At 39.5% G+C, this 21,195-nt stretch overlaps 1 protein-coding gene across 12 annotated transcripts; it reads right to left on the bottom strand.

Moving 5' to 3' along the window:
• Positions 1-97: 97 nt before the first annotated feature.
• ZNF383 (zinc finger protein 383) lies at positions 98-20,374 on the bottom strand. Of its 12 annotated transcripts, XM_082607990.1 has the most exons (8): positions 20,106-20,374; positions 16,169-16,238; positions 13,157-13,175; positions 12,998-13,079; positions 11,711-11,799; positions 8,873-8,999; positions 8,469-8,564; positions 98-3,426 (listed from the first exon to the last, which is right to left on the bottom strand). In XM_082607990.1, the coding sequence occupies exons 5-8, from the start codon at positions 11,717-11,719 to the stop codon at positions 2,231-2,233; spliced, it is 1,428 nt and encodes a 475-aa protein (XP_082464116.1). In that variant the 5' UTR covers positions 11,720-11,799; positions 12,998-13,079; positions 13,157-13,175; positions 16,169-16,238; positions 20,106-20,374; the 3' UTR covers positions 98-2,230. The 12 variants fall into 12 exon arrangements, with proteins under 12 accessions (XP_082464116.1, XP_082464111.1, XP_082464115.1 ...); XM_082607985.1 differs by having other exon boundaries at positions 12,998-13,175; XM_082607989.1 differs by having other exon boundaries at positions 11,711-11,767; positions 12,998-13,175.
• Positions 20,375-21,195: the final 821 nt, after the last annotated feature.

Here is a 21,195-nt window from a genome sequence, read left to right as displayed (position 1 = left end):
TTAGAGGTCATCTCAGGCTGCTTCCCGGAAAACTAGTATTTTAATGTATGCATGCACACTGGGTTATAAAACTTCCAATACAACTTTGGCTGCCACTCACAGGTTTTTTTTTTTAATATTTATTTATTTATTTTGGCTGGGCCAGGTCTTAGCTGTGGCACACAGGATCTTCGTTGCGGCATGCGAGACCTTTAGTTGTGGCATACAGACTCTTAGTTGTGGCATGTGGACTCTTAGTTGCAACATGCATGTGGGATCTAGTTCCCCGACCAGGAATTGAACCCTAGGCCCCTGCATTGGGAGCACGGAGTCTTACCCACTGGACCACCAGGGAAGTCCCACAGGTTTTTCAATTGTGTTCTCAAATTCATTCACGTTTAAATAATGTGTATATTAAGGTTTTAGTTCCTTAACCCATGTTAATCAAGAGGGGACACTAAATTAATATTCAGATATTTGCTGGCCATCCTTTTGTTACTGTCTCCCCCATTCTGGTCAAATAATGTGCCCTGTATATTTTCTTTTTTGGGAACTAATTATTAGGAAAAATATTCTTATCTCTTCCTGCTTATTTGACTGTGCTTTCAACTACCCATCATTGTATCCACAGGGTATAAGTCTTTGTGCAGCATGGAAAATAGTCTGAATGTAGACTACCCATGCAAACTTTTTTTTTCTCTTTTGAAATTTCATGCAGAATAATGAGTGATGGGAAAAGCTTTCCTATGTTCATTACACTTATTTCTCTTTTTTCATTATTAATTCTTGGATTTAGACAAAAGTAAACAAAATGGTTAAAATCCTTTCCACAAATAATAATGACAATAATTATGAAAATGGGTGTATCAATGATAATAGTGGACAACTTTTACTAAACATTTGCTACATGATAGGAAAAATTCTAAACACTTTATTAACTCATTGAATCCCCACAATAAACCAATACATAGAATGTGATTATATTTACTAATACATAAAAAATAAAATGTCACTAACATATATAAGTAAAAAGTTTAAAAAACCTGGAAGCATAAATAATACCGGTAACAGTAGTTAATTACCTTTCTAGTATGAGCTTAGGTTTAGGGTTGATGAAAAGGAACAAAACAGTTTATAAAGGAGAAAATATGGATAATTTCAGCAACTAAAATAGATGTTTTAAAAGGAAAAAACCAAGCATCCAAAGATAAATTTTGGGTCATATTAGTCAGGGAAGATTTTATAACTGAAAGCAATTAGATGCAACCATAACATGAATAATAAATAAGGTCATTTAAAAAAGTCATTAAGTACATTGATAAAGATAAAAATCTATATTTACTGAAATGGCAATCATATTTTGTAGCATTATAAAAGCCAACACGTGTACCAGGTGAAGGTGCAACATGTGTACCATGACTACATTTTCTTTAAAAACAAAGTCTGGTAGGATTTGCTCTACCAACTTGAGAGTCATCATCTATAGTTCGTATGATTACAATTAACCTTGGCTTTTTTTAATTTCTAGTTTTCTGATATTCTGTTTTATAATAAAAAATATAAATTTGTGAAATGAAACAAAAAGACTAACAGTGACTTCAAAAAAAGGTTATATTGTGGGCTTCCCTCGTGGCACAGTGGTTGAGAGTCTGCCTGCCGATGCAGGGGACACAGGTTCATGCCCCGGTCCAGGAAGATCCCACATGCCGCGGAGCGGCTGGGACCGTGAGCCATGGCCGCTGAGCCTGCACGTCTGGAGCCTGTGCTCCGCAACGGGAGAGGCCACAACAGTGAGAAGCCCGCGTACCGCAAAAAAAAAAAAAAAAAGAAAAGGTTATATTGTAATTAATTCTACAAGGAATTACAAAATACAAGGTCACACAGTTTAAACAGTGTGATGTTGGTATAAGCACAAATATATGTATCAGAGAAGAAAGCATAGCCTTGAGACTCAAGCAAATATAAACAGGAATATAATCTATCTCCAAGAAGGTAGAAGAAAATAATAGGAAAGGAAAAAAATTTTGAACTGCCATTAGTACAAGATGGGGTGGGGAAAGTAAGGGGGAGGGACAGGCAAATGTCAATTTAGAATCCAAATTCATAACTTAGAGTAAAATATATTTGGATTAAAAAGAAATATAAAATAAAATTAAGAAACAAAAAATAGTGAAAGAGGGTAACTATCACACATGAATTTTTGTTGTTGTTGTTTAAAATATCAGGAAGGTGACAAGAGCTTTAGTTTTTTTTATTCATCAGTATGAATTCCCTGATGACGAATGAGATCTGAGCCACTACTAAATGCCTTTCCACATTCCTTACAGTTATAGGGCTTTTCACCAGTATGAATTCTGAGGTGTCGAGTAAGGTTTGAGCATTTATTAAAGGCCTTTCCACATTCATTACATTCATATGGTTTTTCATCTGTATGAATTCTCTGATGTTGAAAAAGCTGTGAGTTCTGAGTAAAGGCCTTCCCACATTCAAGGCATTCAAAAGGTTTCTCACCAGCATGAATTCTCTGATGCTGACGAAGTTGTGAGCTCTGAGTAAAAGCCTTCCCACATTCCTTACAATCATAGGGTTTCTCCCCAGTGTGAATTCTCTGATGATTAGTAAGTGCTGAGCCACTACTAAAGGCTTTGCCACATTCTTTGCACTCATAGGGTTTCTCACCTGTATGAATTCTCTGATGCTGTACAAGCTTTGAGCTCTGAGTAAAAGCTTTGCCACATTCCTTACATTCATAGGGTTTCTCACCTGTATGAATTCTCACATGTTGAAAAAGTTGTGAGCTCTTAGTAAAGGCTTTCCCACATACTTTACATTCATACGGTTTTTCACCAGTGTGAATTCTCTGATGGTCAATAAGATTTGAGCAATAACTAAAGGCCTTCCCGCATTCCTTACATTCATAGGGTTTCTTACCGGTATGAATTCTCTGATGTTGAGAAAGGTATGAGCTACAGCTGAAGGCCTTTCCACATTCTTTACATTCAAAGGGTTTTTCACCAGTATGAATTTTCAGATGTCGAGTAACATGTGAGCCACAACTAAAGAATTTCCCACACTCCTTACATTCATAAGATTTTTCGCCAATATGAATTCTCTGATGTTGAAGAAATTGTGAATTCTGACTAAAAATCTTTCCACATTTCTTACATTCATATGGTTTCTCTTCACTGTTAATTATTTGATGTAGAGTAAAGAATGTCTGTTGAATAGATGTGGGCATGTATTCATGAGTGAATATTTCTTGGCTGAAATGCCCATTTTGATATCCCACTTGCCTTTCAAAGTGGTTTCTATATTCCAAAACATCTCTAAAACTGGAGTATTCAAGGCCATGCTTTGTAAGTCCCATCATCTCCCTCTGGCATGATTCTATTTCATAAACTTCCTTCTTTAGCGATAACAACTTGGTTTCACACATTGATTCCAGATCTGAAAGAAAATAAAATGGTAAATATTCTTCCCCCACCTCATTTGTGAAAAGTTAAACTTTTATAATAGACATGGAAAAATTAAAGTGAAAATAATATCTGGTAGTGAATGACATGGAGTTCTCAAGTATATCTGTTTAATCTGAAAAATGGACAAGAAATGCACAAAATTAAGGAGATATAATGCAGGAAGCAGCAGGAGGAGACTAAGGAAATAGGAAACCACAATGATTCTCAAATACTGATGTGGATCAGAATCATCTGGAAAAGTTGATAAATATACAATGCTTGGGCGTATTAAAAGATGACTAGTTATATATACATCTCTATAAGCTTGTATGTATGTGTATGTAAGAAACAGAGTACATCATCATCATACTATATATATTACAAAAAGTGGACAATTTGTTACCTCCACTAAAGGTCTACTGAGAGAAATAAACACATATAGGGGGAGATTCTTGGGCTCTGTGATATAATAAAGTATAAATTTCATCTTTGTCCCCAGTTCCTAACACAGAGCGTCAAAAACCCTTTGAATTTCCTGAGTGATAGCAGTGTTTTCATTATGCTAATGAGGTGACTCATGGTGGACCCCTAGATAGTTTCAGGATGGGGAATGGTCACTAGAAAGACCCAGCATATGATTAGAGGGTTGGGACTTTCAGCTGCTTGACCTCTGGGGTGGAGAGAGAGGCTAGAGATCAAGTGGCCAATGCCTTAATCAATCATGCCAATGTAATTAAGCCCTAATAAAAACTCTGGACACCAAAGCTCAATGGAGATTTCTGGTTGGTGAACACACTGAGGCGCTTCACCAGGAGGGTGACACACTTTGACTTCACAGGGAGAGGGTATGGAACCTCTGCCTCCAGGAGCCTACCCTAACTCATCTGATATGTATCCTTTACAGTAAAACTGCAATTGTAAGTATAGAGCTTTCCTAAGCTCTGTGAGTCATTCTAACAAAGCCTGCAGGGGCCATGGAAATCCCAAATTTATAGTCAGTTGGTCAGAAGTGTGGGTGGTCTGAGGAACCCCTGAGACTTGCAGCTAGTGTCAGAAGTGAGGGCAGTCTTGTGTAAGACTGGCTGTTAACTTGTGGGGTCTGAGCTAACTCTGGGTAGTTAGTGTCAGAATTAAACTGCAGTACACCCACTTGGGGATAAAACAAAATAGGGTCCATAATAAAGGGCAAACTAGATGCAATTTAAAAGCGATTACAGAGGGTCAGCCGGATGGGGGAACAGCCTAAGATAAGTCAATGAACTGATTTGATGTGAGTGGCCGATAGGGAAGACTCAGAGCATGCTATGTGCTGGGGATTCGGTGAAAATACTGTTTGCCTTGGAATTCTGTGATGCTGATCTTGGGACAAGAGAGAGACTTGCTCATGTACCACTGACTGAGAGGGGAGACTGCTGAAGTTTAAGGCAGACAGAGATTAAAAAGACACAGTGCAACAGCAAAGGAAACACTAAACAAAATGAAAAGACAACCTATGGAATGGGTGAAAATATTTGCAAACAATGTCACCAACAAGGGCTTAATTTCCAAAATATACAAATAGCTCATACAGCTCAATATCAAAAAATCAACCCAATCGGGACTTCCCTGGTTGTCCAGTGGCTAAGACTCTGTGCTCCCAATGAAGGGGGCCTGAGTTCGATCCCTGGTCAGGGAACTAGATCCCACATGCTGCAACTAAGAGTTCTCATGCAGCAATGAAGATCCCACATGCTGCAACTAAGACCCTGTGCAACCAAATAAATAAATAAATATTTTTAAAAAATCAACCCAATCAAAAAATGGGCAGAAGATCTCAACAGACATTTCTCCAAAGAAGACATTCAGGGGACTTCCCTGGTGGCGCAGTGGTTAAGAATCTGCCTGCCAATGCAGGGGACACGGGTTCGATTCCTGGTCCAGGAAGATCCCACATGCCATGGAGCAACTAAGCCTGTGCTCCACAACTACTGAGCCTGTGCTCTAGAGTTTGCAAGCCACAACTACTAAGTCTGTGCACCACAACTACTGAAGCCCGCACACCCTAGAGTCCACAAGCCACAACTACTGAGCCCATTAGTTGCAACTACTGAAGCCCACACGCCCAAGGCCCATGTGCTGCAACAAACTGAGCCCGCGTGCTACAACTACTGAAGCCATGCACCTAGAGCTCTTCCTCTGCAACAAGAGAAGCCACTGCAATGAGAAGCCCGTGCACATCAATGAAGAGTAGCCCCCCACTCGCCATAACTAGAGAGAAAGCCCATACACAGCAATGAAGACCCAACGCAGCCAAAAAGGAAAACAAAGAAGACATTCAGATGGCCAACAGGCACATGAAAAGATGCTCAACATTGCTAATCATCAGGGAAATGCAAATCAAAACCACAATAAGATATTACCTCACAACTGTCAGAATGGCGATCATCCAAAAGTCTACAAATAATAAATACTAGAGAGGGTGTGGAGAAAGGGAACCCTTATACACTATTGGTGGGAATGTAAATTGGTGCAGCCACTATGGAGAATAGTATGGTGGTTCCTTAAAAAACTAAAAATAGAGTTACCATATGATCAAGCAATCCCACTCCAGGCATATATCCAGAAAAGATGAAAACTATAATTTGAAAAGATACATGCACCCCAATGTTCATAACAGCACTATTTACAATAGCCAAGACATAGAAGCAACATAAATGTCCACTGACAGATGAATGGATAAAGAAAATATGGTGTGTATATATATATACATACACACATACATACATACACACACAATGGAATATTACTCAGCCATAAAAAAGAATGAAACAATGCCATTTGCAGCAACATGGATGGACCTAGAGATTATCATACTAAGTGAAGTAAGTTAGACAAATACTGTATGATATCACTTATATGTGGAATCTAAAAAAATGATACAAATGAACTTATTTACAAAACAGAAACAGACTCACAGACCTAGAAAACAAACTTATGGTTACCAAAGAGGAAATATGGGGGGAGGGAATAAATGAGAAGTTTGGGATTAGCAGATAAAAACTACTATACATAAAATAAACAACAAGGTCCTACTGTATAGCACAGGGAACTATATTCAATATCTTACAATAAACTATAATGAAAAAGAATCTGAAAAAATATATATATGTATAACTGAATCACTTTGCTGTATACCAGAAACTAACACAACATTGTAAATCAACTATACTTCAATTAAAAAAAAGAACAATATAAGGGAAAAATAATTCTCAGGAGTTTCATACAAGGATTGTAAAAAAAAATAATAATAAAACACAGTGCAAGATACTACCATGGAAAGATGACAGGAGTAAGAAGCAGATTGATGAGAGCTGAGTCCCAACACTGAGAGTTACTTACTATAGGTTCCTAGGCAATTATTTAACCTTTCTAGTCCCCATTTCACCTGTAAAAGGGAGATAATCCTTAATTCATGATTACTAAGAGCGTGAGGAAAAGTATAAGTGAATGTCTTTGAGTAAAGTGTTCAGTATTTGAATAACTATTATTATAAAGGAATTTCTTACCCAAAATGGAGATTTTAGGCAAATTAAACAGCGTGAAGATGTCAAAATGGAGCCTATTAGAACATCTCAAGCCAGAAACAGGGAATTCATTTCAGCATGTTCTTTTTTCTCCTACCTCCATAGGATCTTTCAGCAACTTTCATCTAGTTAAGCTCTTCAGTAGCTTTTCTACCTCCACTGCCAATATCCTATTCCAAACCAGAATCATCTGTTACTCAGACCACTCAAGTAGCCTCCTAACCCAGATCCCCACCAAGTTCTCACAGTCTTTAACCCCTTCAGGCACGAAAATGACATTTGGCCTGGCCTTCCACTGCTCAAAATCCAAACTCCTCATAACCACTGGCAAAGGCTGAATAATGTGGTTCCTACTTGTCTCTCCAATCTCGACTCACACTCCACTCATGCTTGCTCTTGGGGCCCAACAACGCTGGCTTTCTTTCAGTTCTTCAAACACACCAAGTTTTCCCCTCCTAGAAGGGCCTTCACAGGGATTCTTCCCTCTGCCTGGAGTTTTCTTCTTTATTAACACATTAAAGAGTAAGACCTAGCAGTGAGCCTAATACTATAGTACTTCTGAAATAGTGATGAGCATAAATGGTATTTCAATATGTCTACGGCAACAATCAAATGATATGAAAACATCTGTGATTTCCATTCATGTCAAAGTCACAGGAACTACTAACATTACTACGGTTTGTTGCGTAGACCATAACAGGAAGGAACACTAAATTCCAACTAGAGGATACTAAATATAAAGATGCATTGTTTTCCTTTCATCCAAGTTCATGAACTCCCTCAATTCTATCCAAAGGAATCCAAATCATTGGCCAGCAGCTATAAGGAAGACTAGTACTTGGAGGGGAGGGGCAGTGCACATACATGCAGACATGCGCCCGCACGCGCACACACACATATATTATTTTGGGAGCAGAAAACGTTTAGATGAGTCGAAGAGGAAGAAAAGCTAGCAAGGAACTGAATCTAAAATATGGGTAAAAGAGTGTTTTTTGTGGGGGATGTGAAGGGCACCTTCTACTTGAAATTAAGAGGGGGATGGAGAAGAGTAGTAGAAAGAGCAGTAAGTGAGGGAAGGAATGAAACAGGTCATTTGTAAACTCGTGCTAAAAAGACTTAGTTTTTCCCACAGGCCTACAGTTTTTTTGTTCTTTTTTTTTTTTGAGGTACGCGGGCCTCTCACTGTTGTGGCCTCTCCTGCTGCGGAGCACAGGCTCCGGACGCACAGGCTCAGAGGCCATGGCTCACGGGCCCAGCCGCTCCGTGGCATGTGGGATCCTCCCGGACCAGGGCACGAACCCGTGTCCCCACAACGGCAGGGGGACTCTCAACCACTGCGCCACCAGGGAAGCCCAGGCCTACGGATTTGATGGGAGCTTCCAAGATAACATCTCAAAGGCGCTGTTTCTTCACTGATCAACTGAGTTATTGACTGTAGTGCCCTGCTTCTGTCCAATCATTTCTCACTCACCTGAACACAGGCCTCTTGTCAGCTCTCTGCCAATCATCCAGGGCTCTTTCCCCTGTTCCAATAAGGAGATAACTTGAGGCTTAGGAATGTAAAGTCCTGCTCACAAGAAAAGATATGGAACATGGTTATGCTGTGGGTAAATCAGATCCAGAAGTAAGATCCAGTCCCTTGATGATCAAGGAAGAGATGCCACTACAGGAACAGTCAAACAAAGAAGATGAAGCTCAGCCACAGCCAATTGGAGCTGCCCATTTCCCACTCTTCCTTTTCATTTCAGTTCAAACCATTTACTTGGGAACAGGGAGCAGAAATTCAGCTGGTAGCTCGAAAAGCAGCTGAGAAATTCACTGTGGAAGAAACAGACATTCCAGAGTACTCAAAATTACTGGGAGACATGCCCTTACCCACTGACACCAGATTGCTATAGTTCTCCAACATCACATCTCTGTACAAGTCCCTCTGAGCAGGGTCCAGGAATTCCCACTCCTCTTGAGAGAAGTCTATAGACACATCACTGAACATCACTGATCCCTGAAACAACAGACACGTGTATTATTTGTGTAACAAAAAGAAATATTTCAGAGACTACTGTGCTTATATTTGGGAGTAAAGCAAAGAGCAATTATACTGGTGTCACTAAGAACCAGAATCTTTAGATCCTAGAAATAGGTGCAAGAGTTGTCAGTTTATTTTGTATTAAAAAAAAATTCCTCACTCAGTCCATAGCAAAGGCCTAGAAACAATAATTAACCCAGTAGCAATGAGCATCCCTAGTGTCTAGATTGTAGTCTCTAAGTATCGTATTCAAATAAAAGTAACCAAAGTTGGGAAGGAGACAATTTCAGAATTGAGTCAAATGCACAGGATGAGTCTGAACATTCTGTTGTATCCGAAAACAAGAGAGCTATCAAAAACTACTAGAATCATGTTAAAAGGACTCAGGAGCCTACTTGAAAAGCCTCCCATGGGCCAAAGACAGCATAATTTGAGGATCAAATGTAATGGACTGATGAGATCAAAAATGTTTAAATCCATGAGCTCATAATAATATTGAACAAAAAATTAGTAGCCATCTCTGTAGGATTCTAAGAAACCAACTCATTATTTTAAAGACTGGTAAATAATGGTAAGCTGTGACAAAGCGAGACAGAGGCATGGACATATATACACTACCAAACGTAAGGTAGATAGCTAGTGGGAAGCAGCCGCATAGCACAGAGAGATCAGCTCGGTGCTTTGTGACCACCTAGAGGGGTGGGATAGGGAGGGTGGGAGGGAGGGAGACGCAAGAGGGAAGAGATATGGGAACATATGTATATGTATAACTGATTCACTTTGTTATAAAGCAGAAACTAACACACCATTGTAAAGCAATTATACTCCAATAAAGATGTAAAAAAAAAACAAAACTGGTAAATAAGGGGTAAGAATCAAACATTCGTTCCCATACAAACTGTCCTTTAGGGTAACCAAACAGTTGATGAGACATTTTACTTTACAGATAGTACTCTACCTAATCTATGAAGAAGGAATGACAGAATTTAGATATCATTTTGCAACCTCTAATGAATAAATAAACCTAGACAATAATCATCACTGGTGGCTAACGTTACAAAAGGAAAGAGAACCAGAAATAATATGCCCCCTAATGGAATCACACATCACCACCTAGGAAATATTCCTGACAAAAAAATCCCAACTGAATCTGATCACGTTTCTAGACCTAACTACTGACTCTCAGGAAACACTTAACTGATACCAGAGAGAAGAAATCAGCAAAATCCAAACAGTGGACAAATGAATCTGTTTTTCTTTCCCAATAACAACAACAAAAACTGCACGGAAAGAAAAGAGATGGAAGGGGTACCTACAAAGTAAGGGACTGGAGAGACATATCCAATTGCAGTGCACAGTCCTTCTCTGGATTCGAATTCAAATACATGATTTAAAAAGTAGACAGTTATGAAAATTTGAACACTGACTGGATATTGATATTAACAAATGATTTTTAACTTTTTCAGATGCAATAATGGCATAATGATTGGGTTTTGTTTGTTTTTTTGTTTGTTTGCAGTACGCGGGCCTCTCACTGTTGTGGCCTCTCCCGTTGCGGAGCACAGGCTCCGGACGCGCAGGCTCGGCGGCCATGGCTCACGGGCCCAGCTGCTCCGCGGCATGTGGGATCCTCCCAGACTGGGGCACGAACCCGCGTCCCCTGCATCAGCAGGCGGACTCTCAACCACTGCACCACCAGGGAAGCCCAATGATTGTTTTTTTAAAAAAATAAACCTTATCCTTGAGAGATACGTACCAATTTGAATTTGCTTTAAAAAAAATTCTGTGTGTGGGAGTGAGGTTAAGGGAGTGTGCACGGAAGAAACAAGTAGAGGTATGGATGAAACAAGATTGACTGTGAGTTGATAATAATTGAAACTTAATGGTGAGCATATGGTAGTTCACAAGACTACTTTTCTGTGTCTGGAATTTATTATAACAAAGCTTTCTAAAGAAGGTTCTTCTGAGACCTCTGATCTCAACAATTTATGAAGTGGCTGAACTCACTATAATCATCCATCATCCTTATCCTTATTTCTGAGATAAAGAAAATTGGTGGTTCATTTGGAAATTCCTCATGACTCACACTTCCTGTTCAAACTTAAATTGGACTTCTTCATGGATACCCTAAAAGAGTCATAGAGATCTGCCTGTATCAGCTACCAACCCAACAATCCTTGAAGCCCCATAAACCAGGAGACCTTGCAACACTCTAACATTTGGAGCTACCAATACCACCTCCCATCCTATTTTACTGGAGAATCCTGATCTGTAGAGATAATCTTAGCTTTTCCATGTTTGTCTCAGCTAAGCAACTCATACCTCCACCTCGTCAAATCACTGCCCAGACAGGACAAGTTTATTCTACAAATCTACTCTTGTTTCCTTTAAGAAAATGCATTTCTTCTCCATCATAGTCCCTCGGAGAGGGCTGAGAAAAGAGATGCTCAATTATTTACTGAATGAAAATATTAAAACTGAGTCAAAAGAAGAGTAGCACTTAGGAACGGTAATCGGATTATCTGACTAGAGTGAGAGGAAATAGGGACCAGGACCTGAAGGAACCCTCATAGACAGAAATGTCAGGAGAAAGAAAGCAAATGCTCACATGCTCTTTAAAAAAAATTTTTTTTTTCTTAGAAAGAACTGAATGTCAGGAAGGTAAGAAAGAGCATCAACTAACTCACCTGGGCCATGGCTTTCAGTATTACAGGAGATGATCACTCCTCCTTGGGGCTGTTCTCCTGGAAAAGGATAGTGTTCTGAGAAGGCAGGCCTGGGGAAGCAAAGAAATGCTCTAGAAACAACACTGGCTTTACAGCTTTCAGACTCTCCAGGCAAAACTACCTCTACTTCCCTTGGTCATAGGATATAACTCTAGTGAGTGGGAGTATGGAATAAATCCCCCTCCTATCTCAGCTCCAGAAACCCCAGGCTTTATCTGCAGTAAGATGGATCCTGGCTAGTCGATCCAAAGAAACACAGACTCATATTGCCTCTCCTTCACCCAAGCAACCCAGGTTCCTGTCTCAGCCCGTGATTCAGGGAAGACCTTGCCCCATCTCAGTGCTGTTGTTGCTCTGAACCCAAGACAGCGCTGCTGTGACCTGCCCTGAGCAGATCCCTCCTCTGCAGCCCTCAGGTCCCCAAGCCAGACTCACCTAAATGGTGCTTTTGGCCAGGACCACAGTTCAATCTAATTAGAAGGACTAAAGACTTCCCTAATCAAGTCTCATTTCCCAAGCCTGAGAAAGTCAAATTCCCCCTACCACACCCCTGCACCCATACCCACACTGAGGCACTTCTCATCCTTATGTTCTAGCTCTGACTTGTTAAAAAAACAAAACAAACAAACAAAAAACTTTGCTTATATGTTTTACCCACACAAAACAGTCAAAATGTCAACTTTTCTAGCTCTGGGGTAAGATCTTTCTTACCTATACATATTTATATAAATTTCTCTTTTTTAATTTTAATGCTTTCATTTGGTACATTTAAATCTTTAATCAATTATTATTTTATTTTGGTATAAAATTATTGGGTAAAAGACACTGGAATAAGATTAGCAATTATAATTTTATTTTAGTATAAGAAATGAGTTAAGAATCCTATTTCATTTCCCCCCAGAGAGGGCTACCCTGGTTTACCTAAAACACATGTGAATAATATTTCATAAGACTTAAAATGCACCATTATTTTATATGCCACTAAGAAAGAAAGAAGCTATTTAAGACATAACCTGATTTCAGGTATGTTGAAATGAGAAAAAAAAGTGACCCTTAGAATAGATGACTATGGAATATATTTTCTCTACTGATTTAAATGCTACCCTTATCAAAGATGATGCATGTTTGGATTTGTTTGTGATTCTATTTTGATTCAGTGATCTCTTTATTATTTTGCCAGTACCACATTCTCTAAATAATTTAAAAATATGTTTTAATGTCTTAATAAAAGCCCCCTCCACTACATACCAATTAGAATGGCCAAAATCCAGAACACTGATAACACCAAATGCTGGCCAGGATGTGGAGCAACAGGAACTCTCATTCATTGCTGGTGAGAATGCAAAATGGTACAGCCACTTTGGAAGACAGTTTGGCAGCTTCTTACAAAATCAAACATACTCTTACCATATGGAGTTGAGAATACCTAGTGGGATGGAGAAAAAGTTCGGGAAAAGGAAAGAGAAGCAATCATCAAAGCTATCTCACTGCAAACTCCTAGCTCAAGGAGTCAGAAGGTTAAACTTTTTCTTTAAAGTTTATGGTATTGATTAGTTCAGTGAAATGGACACTGTTTATTATCTAACACTGACTGAAAACCTTATCCATGGGCAAGAAATCAAATGGCCCACAGAGAAGCTTGATAGTAGAAGTTATGGGAAAGAACAAAGCAATTGTTTTCTAGTTGTTTCCTATGGAGTACTGCTTTTCTAATAGATTTAGGGAAAAAAAAAGTTAAATAATACTGTTGATAGTGCCTTCTCCCTGATTTTACTATGAAGGCTTCTAGTATTTCGCTATTAGGCATTAGGTTAGTTTTTTGTTTTAACTTTTTAATACAGAAATTTCCAAACATACATAAAAGTAGAATTTAAATGGTATAAAAAACCTTCCATGTACCCACTAACTGGCTTCAACAATTATAAAGTCACAGACAATATTGTTTTATCTAGATTCTAATCCACTAATTTTTATTGAGATATACCTCACACACCATGTAAGTTACCCATTTAAAGTATATAATTCAATGTTTTTTAGTATATCACCACAATCCAATTTTAGAACATTTTCATCTCCCCTAAAAGAAATCCCATTAAGTCAATCCCAGGACTTCCCTGGTGGCGCAGTAGTTAAGAATTCACCTGCCAATGAAGAGGACACGGGTTCGATCCCTGGTCCGGGAAGATCCCACATGCCACGGAGCAACTGAGCCCGCGAGCCACAACTACTGAGCCCACGTGTCACAATTACTGAAGCCCATGCACCTAGAGCCTATGCTCTACAACAAGAGAAGCCACTGCAATGAGAAGCCTGCACACAGCAACGAAGAGTAGCCCCCAATCGCTGCAACTAGAGAAAGCCCGTGTGCAGCAAAAAAGGCCCAATACAGCCAAAAATAAATAAATAAAATAAATTTACATTAAAAAAAGAAGAGTCAATCCCTATTTCCCTTCCTCTCCCAGCCCTAAGCAACCACTAATCTATTTTCTGCCTCTATGGACTTGCCTATTCTAGACATTTCATATAAATGGAATCATACAATATATGGCCCTTCATGACTAGATTCTCTCACTTAGCAAGTTTTTAAGGTATATCTGTGTTGTAGCATGTATCAGAACATCATTCCTTTCTATTGGCAAATAATATTCCACTGTGTAGATAGATCACATTTTGTTTATCCATTCATCATTTGATAGGAATTTGAATTGTTTCCATTTTTTGGTTACTATGAATGGCTATGAACATTCATGTACAAGTTTTCATGTGAACGTTTTCAATTCTCTTGGGTATATACCTAGAAGTAGAACTGCTGGGTCATATGGTAACTCTAACTTTTTTAAGAACTACCAAATTATTTTCTAAAGTGTTTGCCCTATTTTACATCCCACCAGCAATGTCTCCAAATCCTCACCAACACTTTTTATTGTCTGTCTTTATTATCATAGCCATCCTAGTAGGTATGAAGTGGTATCTCATTGTGATTTTGATTTACATTTTCCTTATGACTAATAATGTTGAGTAAAGTTAGTTTTTAAGAACCCAGTTCTTTAGAATGCTTTTCTAATGTAACTTCCATTGCAGTTCATTACTTTCCCAAGGGCATTCCACTCATGGTGGAATAGATAATAACTCTATTTCCTAGTAAGGAAAAGAAATTGATGGTGGCATAAACATTCTGAGCGGCTAATGGGAAAGGGGAATCAGCACATCTTTGCATGGTTTGGGCAAGGAGAATGGATTGGGGAAGAAATTAAGACAGAAAGGGCTTAGGGCCAACAAAACTGGAGAGACTGATGCTCATCGATTTTCTCTTGAGTAAACTCTAGTTAACTTTTTCATCTGCACCACCCAAATTACTTTAGTTCAGAATAAGTCTGCTCAACACACCAAGTGCTTATCTTGCAAAAACACTATCTGTATTCTAACTTTCCAACTCTTACACCTGCTCATTTTTAGGCTAATAGAGTCATAAAGAAAGTTAATAGCCTTATGAAGTCATAGGATCACCACTGCAGTATTCAATCACTGTATAATGAAGCTAATATTTAATAGCTTCAGGTACTTGTCATGCCCACAGTCCCTTTCCTGAGGAAGGAGGCACCCACCTGAGTGTAAAATTTCTTTTGTGTTGTTTTATCATTTAAAAAAAAAGCATTTTTTGCTTGCTATTCCATAATATATGTTTATTGTAGAAATGTCTCAAATTTAATTACCTCCTCAATTAATTGCTACTCCCTTGCCCCCAGTCATCTATCAAAGTATGAGAAAATTTTGAATGTTGAAAAAAAATCACTTAACATAAGAAAATTAGAGAAAAATAATGTGGACACAAAACCTTAAAAATAAAACTTTTGAGCTCTTGCATCACTTAAAGTAGCCCAACAGTGGCAGCACTGTTGCCCAACAAACTCTCAGGTATAAGAGAGATCTCCTGTTTTGGGTCTTTTATTCATTTCCAAGAGAAAAAGAAGAAAAGTGAAGATGAGAGAAAAAAAAAAAAAGAAAGAAGGAAAGAAAAGAGGGTTCCTGGATAATAGCTGACTGCATGTCATAGAACAGAAAAAATTTTTCTGGAGGTGGGGTTTAGATCTGGAACCTTCTGCTGTTGCCAAAAGGTAAGGCTATTTTCAGAAATATCAGGTGTTGCACTAAAAGGACGCCTTTTAAGAGTCTCCTAAAAGGGTCTCTCATTGGCCAAGTAATGAAAATTTATGCAATAACATACTATAATACTTCTCCTGCCACTCCTCCTTGTACTATGATGGAGTCTATGACAACTATCAGTTAATTGATACACTGGAAAATGTTGTTAAATCCATAATAACATGTGAGAGAAAAACTGTTATAAAGTCCACAAAAGAAGAAGGTGAATAAAAATAGGATTTAAAAAAAAACTATTTATAATTAGTGAGTGATTACCTTTGTGGGTTTCTTTATCATCCTATTGTTTATATTTCTGGTAAAAGGTGCTTGTTTCCATCTGCATAGTCTGAAAAGTATAAATGTAGCATATTTCGAGAAAGCCAGTTAGCTCCAGAAAAAGGTAAAACTGTACCAATATCAGGAAGGACCCATCATACCTGCAGCCTCACACAATAACCCAAGATAGAAAAGGTATTCCACGGTTAGTGAGCACCAGTGGACACACAAAAAACCAAGTAGAAATGGGGTAAAATAAAATAATAAATAAGCTGAACGTTCCAAATGAGAGCTCACTGCATACTCAATCCATTATCACCTAGGAAATGAACATTTTATTAACAATATTAAACCTTTAATAATTATGTAGTGATATTAATTAGGAAGATTTAAGTTTTTTAAAAAAACACCACTAGGACTTCCCTGGTGGCGCAGTCATTAAGAATCCGCCTGCCAATGCAGGGGGCACGGGTTTGAGCCCTGGTCTGGGAAGATCCCATATGCCACGGATCACCTAAGCCTGTGCACTAACAACTACTGAGGCTGCGCTCTAGAGCCCACCAGCAACAACTACTGAGCCCACGGGCCACAACTACTGAAGCCCGTGTACCTAGAGCCTGTGCTCCGCAACAAGAGAAGCCACCGCAATGAGAAGTCCGCACACCACAACAAAGAGTAGCCCCCGCTTGCCACAACTAGAGAAAAGCCCGTGAGCAGCAACGAAGAGCCAATGCAGCCAAATATAAATAAATAAATAATAATTTTTTAAAAAGAAACTGAGTTACAAAATTTAAAATCTATACTAAAAACAGAAATCAACATGTCTGATGAAGTTGAAAAGGTACTCAGCTTAATGATCACCAGCTCAGGTTCTAATGCTCTTATACTGTACAACCTAGTCCCAGGTACTGACTAAAAACTGGAAGCTCAGCTTTAAATCTATCCTGTAGTGTTTTTTTTTTCCTCATATCTAATTTGGTAATTTGTGTCTTATCTCCCCTTTTTTCTTTATGTTTTTATAGAGGTTTATCAATTTTTATTGATTCCCCAAAATAAACTTTTGGAGTTATTAATTTTCTCAATTATATATTTACTTTATATTTCAATATACATAAATTTATATTGAGTTCTTATTATTTCCTATTTTTTTGCTTTCTTTGGGTTTAACTTAGTATTAACTTTTATTTCCTTAACTTCTTGAGATGAAAACATAGATCATTAATTTTTCAACATTCTTCTTTACTAGCGTATGCATTTACAGCTATATATTTTCTTTAGGTTTAGCTTTAGTAACACCCCACATTTTGATGTTATATTTTCATTATCTTTCAGTTCAAAATATTTTTAATTTCCATTGCAATTTCTTCTTTGATTCACCAGTTATTTATAAATATAATTGCTTAAATTCCAAACATTGGGATATTTCTTTTTTTTTGCTGTACGCGGGCCTCTCACCGTTGTGGCCTCTCCCGTTGCGGAGCACAGGCTCCGGACGCACAGGCCCAGCGGCCATGGCTCACGGGCCCAGCCGCTCCGCGGCATATGGGATCCTCCCAGACCGGGGCACGAACCCGTATCCCCTGCATCGGCAGGCGGACTCTCAACCACTGCGCCACCAGGGAGGCCCTGGGATATTTCTAAATATCATTCTGTTATTGACTTCTGCTGAATTCCACTGTGGTCAGAAAACATACAGTATTATTTCAATCCTTTTAAAGTTATTGAGATTCCTTTTATGGTCCAGCACATGATCAATTTGGATAAATGTCTCATATGCATCTGAAAAGGATATATACTGTAGTTGTAAGGTACACTGTTCTAAATATATCATTTAAGTCAACTTTGTCAATCACACTGCCCAAATATTATATAGCTTTACTCAGTTTCTATTGCTTGTTCTACCAGCTATTGAAACAAGTGCTAAAAATCCCCCACTATGATTGTGATTTGTCTACTACTTCTTTTACTTCTGTCAAATACACTGGAAGTCATTTTATTAAGGTCTATGTATTTAGAACTGTAATATCTTACTAGTAGTCTAAGCTTTTTATTATGAACTATCGTTCTTTATCTCTAGGAAAGCTTCTTGTCCCACAGTCTAATTCCCGTACAATGAGAGTGAGTCAGGAGTGTAAATTGATACAACTATTTAGGAAAACTGTCAGTATATATTAAAGCTGAATATTTGCATAACCTATGCCACAGAAATTTCACTCCTAGGGATATACCCAACAGAAATGCATTCATATGTGCACCAAAAGACATGTGCAAGAATGTTCGTAGCAGCCTTGCTCATAATAGGCCCAATCTGAAAACAGCTTAAATACCAATAGATAATGGAAAGGCTAAATAAATTGTGGTATGTTTATACAATGGATTTTTAAGCAATAACAATAATAAATGACCTATACCACATGAAGCAACATGGATGAGTCTCACATATTCATACTACATAATATTATTAAATAGTACCTTCATAATACATGTAAAATGTAATGATGAATAAAAAGAAGTCAAGCACAAAAGAGTGGATATTGTGTGATTCTACTTATATAAAATTCAAAAACAGGTAAAATTAATCTATGGCTATAGAAAACAGAATAATTGTTATCTTCGGGAGAGGTGGGTAGTGAGTGGATGGAACAAGAATTGGGCTTCTAGAATGCTGGTAATGTTCTACTTCCTGATCTGATTTGAGCTCTGGTTAAACGAATATGTTCATTTTCCAAAATTCATCAAGTCATACACTTTCATTTCTGTACTTTTTGGAATGTATGTTATACTTTTAAAACCACGTGATGTATCAGAAGATTCATCAAAAATTAAAATACCAAGTGACCAAGTATTAGAATACAGGATGACTATGCTTATAATCTGACGGTAAGAATTTAACTGGTACAACCGTATTGAAAATCAGTCCGGCATTATCTAGGAAATTTGAAAATACACACGTATCTTATGGCCCAGCAATTCCATTGGTATGTTTATACCCTAGGAAAGCGTGCATATGTGCACCAGGGTACTTATAAAGCAAAAAGGAAACCCCAGCGCACTTTGTATTTGGCTTGGTCAACAGCCATTCCTCCTCCTCTGGGGACCTCTCTGAGAAAAGCAGAGCTGAGGAAGGAGAAAGGAATCATGAAATACCAGGCCCTTCTTGTGGCTTAGACTGATCAGATCAGAGGTTATCCTGGACCCACACCTGCCACCCATGGAGAGAAAGGATAGAGAGAGGTCAGAGGAGTCTAGGCTGTCCTGAGCATTACTGGTTTCAGAAGGGGAAAAGTCTGCTGCCCACGACCAAAATCTGTCCTGACCTAACACATCAACCACTGGGACATACACACTGTTAGCCTGGCACAATTACAGGCACCCTCCAACCGCACACTCAGTGCCACAAAAAGTTACATGATCACACTCACACATCCTCACACAGTCAGACATCAGTACACTTAGTACTGTTAACATTCATAAAACCACAGTCACACGCAGCCCTCAGATAACACAGCCATAGCAACATAATCACAGATTCTCAGCACTCCCCACCGCCCCAACACACGCAATGATACAAAGTTGTATGGACACACACAATCTCAGTCCCACTACGGAGGCACAGTCACACATACACACACAGAGCCGCACACTTTCACAGTCACACACCACAACGAGGATATCCAGTCACACCTGCACGCAGAGCTCCGCGCGCATGGTCAGTCACAGTGACACACCCACCACAGGGATATACAATCACACGCGCACACAGCGCGCACAGTCACATAAGGTCACAATCGCACACATGGAATCCCACACTTCACCCTCCCCCAGTCTTATCAAATCATACAGGCCCGAGACTCCGGACCCGCCTGGACCGTCCCTTTAGACCACCAGGGGTGCACCTCCGGAACCTAGTCGAGCCCCCAGGATCTAGGCTGCTCACCTTGCACTTCCCCTTCCCCGGAGGCCTGGGGTCCCGCAGGCGAGTGAAGGGTCAGCCCTATACCCGCCACGGTGTCTGGGAAATGTAGTCCGGAGCCAGATCCGCTCGAACAAGATGTCTCCCGACCCTCGGATTTTCTGCACAGCCTGGGCCAAGCCACACTTCTTCTCCCTTCTCGGAATTGCTGCCAGGAGGCTGGAGATCCAGATACAGTCCCCACACCCCGGAGACAAGCTTCCTCCTACGGCCGGGCGAATCTCAGAGAACCATAAATTCCCTGAGAAATAGAATAATGTCGCGGGATTCGCGCCGGAAGTTGATTTGAGCCGCAAGAGCTTCTGGGAAATGTAGTCTAGAGCTGGAATGGGTGAGGTGCCCACCCACGTAGAAGATTGTCTTGGTTGGCTGCTTGCACAGAGCTTGCCGCAGTGAAGGACAGAGTGGCGGCCAGGCCTATTCCAAGAGTTGTAGCTCACTCTGAGAATATTCCGGACTGACTGACTAAGGCATTATTTTTGCCTTCCTCCGTGGATTACCGTGGTGTGGGACCTATGCTGATCGGGGAGCGGAAACCTAGGGGTCTCAGACCCGAACCGCACCAGGGAAACTGAAGGAGAGTAATCAGACAGCCTGGAATGGGACTGATGGGGACGGGTTATCAGGAGCATCCAGCAGTGTGTTTCCTGGGGATGGTAGTGTTGATTCTGATGATGGCCCCACTGTGTTAAGTCCATAGGTGAAATTGGATGAGTTACCTCATTTTCTTCATCTGGAAAACAGTGATACTTCGGGGTGCATGTTCTGGTACCAGCAGTTTTATTTGCCTTTTGGAGAACCAAACCAATTCGTCTGACACAGTTTCAAACTTGTGTTTTATAAATCATATCTCTGTTCCTTGTATGGCTGTGGATCCCACACCCTTCCATGCCTTAGGGATCTTGTTTTCATGGGTACAGTTTGTCTAACAAGAAAACGCAGAAGGCTGCAAATAAGAAAAGAGTTTATTTGGTGGGGTGTTAGGAATTGCACTTCGGGAGACAGATTTGGGTAAAACCGAAAGAGTGTTCCAGAAGAGAAAGAGTCAGTGGCT

The sequence above is a fragment of the Mesoplodon mirus genome, assembly GCF_964341445.2.
Source record: "Mesoplodon mirus genome assembly, chromosome: 19".
NCBI classification, from domain to species: domain Eukaryota; kingdom Metazoa; phylum Chordata; class Mammalia; order Artiodactyla; family Ziphiidae; genus Mesoplodon; species Mesoplodon mirus.
The sequence above is the reverse complement of the archived record's forward strand: the minus strand, read 5'-3'. Positions and strand labels throughout refer to the sequence as shown.

Bases quoted from the DNA above. Each gene is read 5' to 3' on its own strand.
- ZNF383 (XM_082607985.1), bottom strand. The intron at 8,565-8,872 runs GTAAGGGCATGT...TCTTGTGAGCAG, and splicing joins TAGCAATCTGGTGTCAGTGG to GACTTTACATTCCTAAGCCT. The intron at 3,427-8,468 runs GTGAGTGAGAAA...ATTTTCTTTCAG, and splicing joins GACAAGAGGCCTGTGTTCAG to ATCTGGAATCAATGTGTGAA.